The following is a 3,145-nucleotide window of genomic DNA, read 5'->3' on the forward strand; positions in this document are numbered from 1 at the left end:
GACACCATAGACAATGGTATAGCCTACACAAATAAAAACCTAATGGCGCCTTTTTATTTCATGAGCTAAAGTGACGAAAAACCTATTTCGTCACCAATATGAATATCTTTAGTGATGAAATTAGTAAAATATTTTATCAAAATCGGCTTTGTTTTCCTCACCAAATGTTATCATTTAGTGACAAATTTAGTTTTCCTCGCTAGATTTTGTAACCGTAGCCTCCTTTTGTTGTAAGAGATCCAAACTTATTGTAAGCTCGTTACCCATCTACTTGAAAAGTAAGTAAAATAACTCTAATACTATTTTTCTAATGTAAATACTAGAAGCTTAAGGTTAACACAGCGTGTATGTGTGTGTATTCATTTTCTTTTTAAAATTTTCACTCCCTAATTCGTCTCTTATATATGTACATATTTTTTTCCTCTTTGCTTCTTCATTTTTTTCGTAGCTCTTAAGCTAGAGAGTTTAATTGAGAGGTTTACTTCTTTAAATTCATAGAAAGTTTTTTTTTTTTTTTTTTTTTTGAAAATGGAACATTCATTCATTTATTTATAACAAAAGAGAGTCGTGATATAGAGCATCCATAGCTGGTGTAGGTGAATCCTCCATCCAAAATATATCATCAAAGATGTTCCTAGCATATTATGCAAAAGCATGTGCTACCCTATTCCCCCCTCTCCTTGTGCAGTAGATTGTTACCCATTGTAGACCAAGCAGCAGATGACGAACATCGTCCACGACATTCCCCAACAAAGACTGGGTTGGTCACAGATGAAGAAATAGCTTTCATCACATTCACATTATCCCTTTCGATAACAAGTTCTGAAAATCCAACATCAGTTGCAAACTCTATTGCTTTCCTACATGCCAGCAACTCAGCTTCGTCGCTACTGCTCACAGATGAACCTTTGGCAGCCATGGCTGCCATCACTTCCCCCTTATCATTTCGGATAATTGCTCCAAACCCAGATCTGTGACTTTCCCAGAAGATAGCTGCATCAAAGTTTAGTTTGAAGACTAATAGAGAAGGTGGCTTCCTGTTAAATTACCGATTGTCCCAAAAGCTTAAGCTGTTAGGAAATAGTAAATTTAATCACTTAACCAAAAGTTTAACACTTCCCCTCACTTGTGTACCTAAACTTCCCCTTAATAAGTGGGGGCCCAACAAATGAGAATTTAACATTTTAAATGGGAGGTAGAGTAAAGCCATAGATCGAACTCAGGATCTCCTGCTATGATACTATGTTAAATTACCGATTGTACCAAAAACTTAAACTGTTAGGAAATGGTAAATTTAATCACTTAACCATAAGTCTAATACTTTCAAACCTCGCTGATAGAGTGCATCACCGAAGCAACACTCAGCTGGACCTGCAATACCCGATACTCCTCCAAGTACTTAACAGCTCTCTTGCTTAGCCAATTAGGATCTCGAAGCTTACCCCCATGCAACAAATTATTCCTTTGATTCCAGATGAACCATGCTTGAACGAAGAAAAACTCTAGCTTCTGCATTGAGATTAAGTTCAACAGATATTCAATGAGTTCAATTATGTCAGCTTGCCCATGGGAACATTTCTGCAACTTTAATAAGCTTCCTAACCACACATCCTTTGCAGCCTCACAATCCCACAAAGCATGTATAGCCATTTCTGGAAATATGGTGCAGTTCAAACATACATTGTCATCAACAACTCTTCGCCTAGCAAGATTCATCTGTGTTGACAATATCTCATGGCATGCCCTCCAACCAAAAACTTTGATCTTGTTAGGAATTCTAAGTTTCCATAGAGCAGTCTAGACTTGTTTGCCTACGCAACCACTAGAGTTTTCAGTCCATCCTTCACATTTTCGAACCTGCATAGCCACTTTATATATGCCGATTTAACTGAAAACAACCCTTTCTTATTTTTCATCCACATAATCGTTTTGGGACATCTCTATGGCTCAAAGGGATTCTGCAAATTGCATCAGCATCTTCATTGTGAAACAAAGACATTATAAGCTCTCTTCTTCACCAATGTAACTCCGAATCAATAAGGTCAGACACGAACAGTCCCTCAGTTTCTTCATTAGCTGGGTATAGGACTTTGTTTGTTGGATGATTTGGGATCCACCTATCCCAATGAACTCTGATGGATTTGAGTGTGTGTTGAAGATGGGTTTTTGTCATTGAGAGAGTTAGGGTGAGTCTTGTTTGAGTATTACTGTGTGAGTTCAAACCCATCTTCTTCGGTCATCAGCTTTGATGGCTTTGACGACGGACCTAATAGCAGTGGCGAGTTTCAGATGGGCAAAGCATTTTTATTTTATTTTATGATTTTAGTTTATTATTTTTTTAAGGAAACTATCAGTTTTTTTTTGACATCCAGGAAAATATGAGTTAATAGTGTTGTGATATGGTGTATTTATCTCTATTCTTATATTTGTAAAATTCTAAGGTGTCATTCATTTATTGGAGGGTGTAAACAGCCAGAAGGTATTTGGTATCAAATGATACAATGTCAACGATATCAAAATCCAATAAGTGTGAGACAAGTTAACAAAAAATAACTAACTTACTAACAATTGAAAGACATGTGCTAATGAGTAATTATTTTTTCACACATGTCTCTCGCTTATTGGATTTTGATACGGATGACATTGTATCATTTGATACAAAATACTTTTTCATAAACAAGGGTGTTACACCCAAAGCGAGTTTGAATTTAAGTCCTTGCTAGATATGAAGTATAAGCTGTTATCCATCTTTTCATTCTTCAAAAAACCACAGTATTAGTAAAGGAAAAAAAAAAAAAAAACCACAGTAGAAAATCAACTTTCAACCACCATAAATTAAGATTCGCATCTTTCAACCACTGTTAGGGTGATTACGTACATTACACCCAAATCGAGTTTGAATTTAAGTCCTTGCTAGATATGAAGTATAAGCTGTTATCCATCTTTTCATTCTTCAAAAAACCACAGTATTAGTAAAGGAAAAAAATAAAAAACTACAGTAGAAAATCAACTTTCAACCACCATAAATTAAGATTCCTATCTTTCAACCACTGTTAGGGTGATTACGTACATTACAATGCCTTTTAATCTATTAATTCCAGCTTCATTAGAGCATTGCAACTGTACTGTAAGTTTGTAACTGATA

The 3,145-nt window shown here is 35.6% G+C and overlaps 1 protein-coding gene across 1 annotated transcript; it reads right to left on the reverse strand.

The window, feature by feature from the left end:
* Positions 1 to 664: 664 nt before the first annotated feature.
* LOC142632381 (uncharacterized) lies at positions 665 to 1,716 on the reverse strand. Its single transcript, XM_075806804.1, has 3 exons — positions 1,330 to 1,716; positions 1,135 to 1,145; positions 665 to 1,037 (listed from the first exon to the last, which is right to left on the reverse strand). The coding sequence occupies exons 1-3, from the start codon at positions 1,714 to 1,716 to the stop codon at positions 665 to 667; spliced, it is 771 nt and encodes a 256-aa protein (XP_075662919.1).
* Positions 1,717 to 3,145: the final 1,429 nt, after the last annotated feature.

The sequence above is a fragment of the Castanea sativa genome, chromosome 4 (assembly GCF_040712315.1).
Source record: "Castanea sativa cultivar Marrone di Chiusa Pesio chromosome 4, ASM4071231v1".
In the NCBI taxonomy this organism is placed as follows: domain Eukaryota; kingdom Viridiplantae; phylum Streptophyta; class Magnoliopsida; order Fagales; family Fagaceae; genus Castanea; species Castanea sativa.

Coding starts and splice junctions, on each gene's coding strand:
- LOC142632381 (XM_075806804.1), bottom strand. CDS start 1,716: ATGAATCTTGCTAGGCGAAGAGTTGTTGATGACAATGTATGTTTGAAC.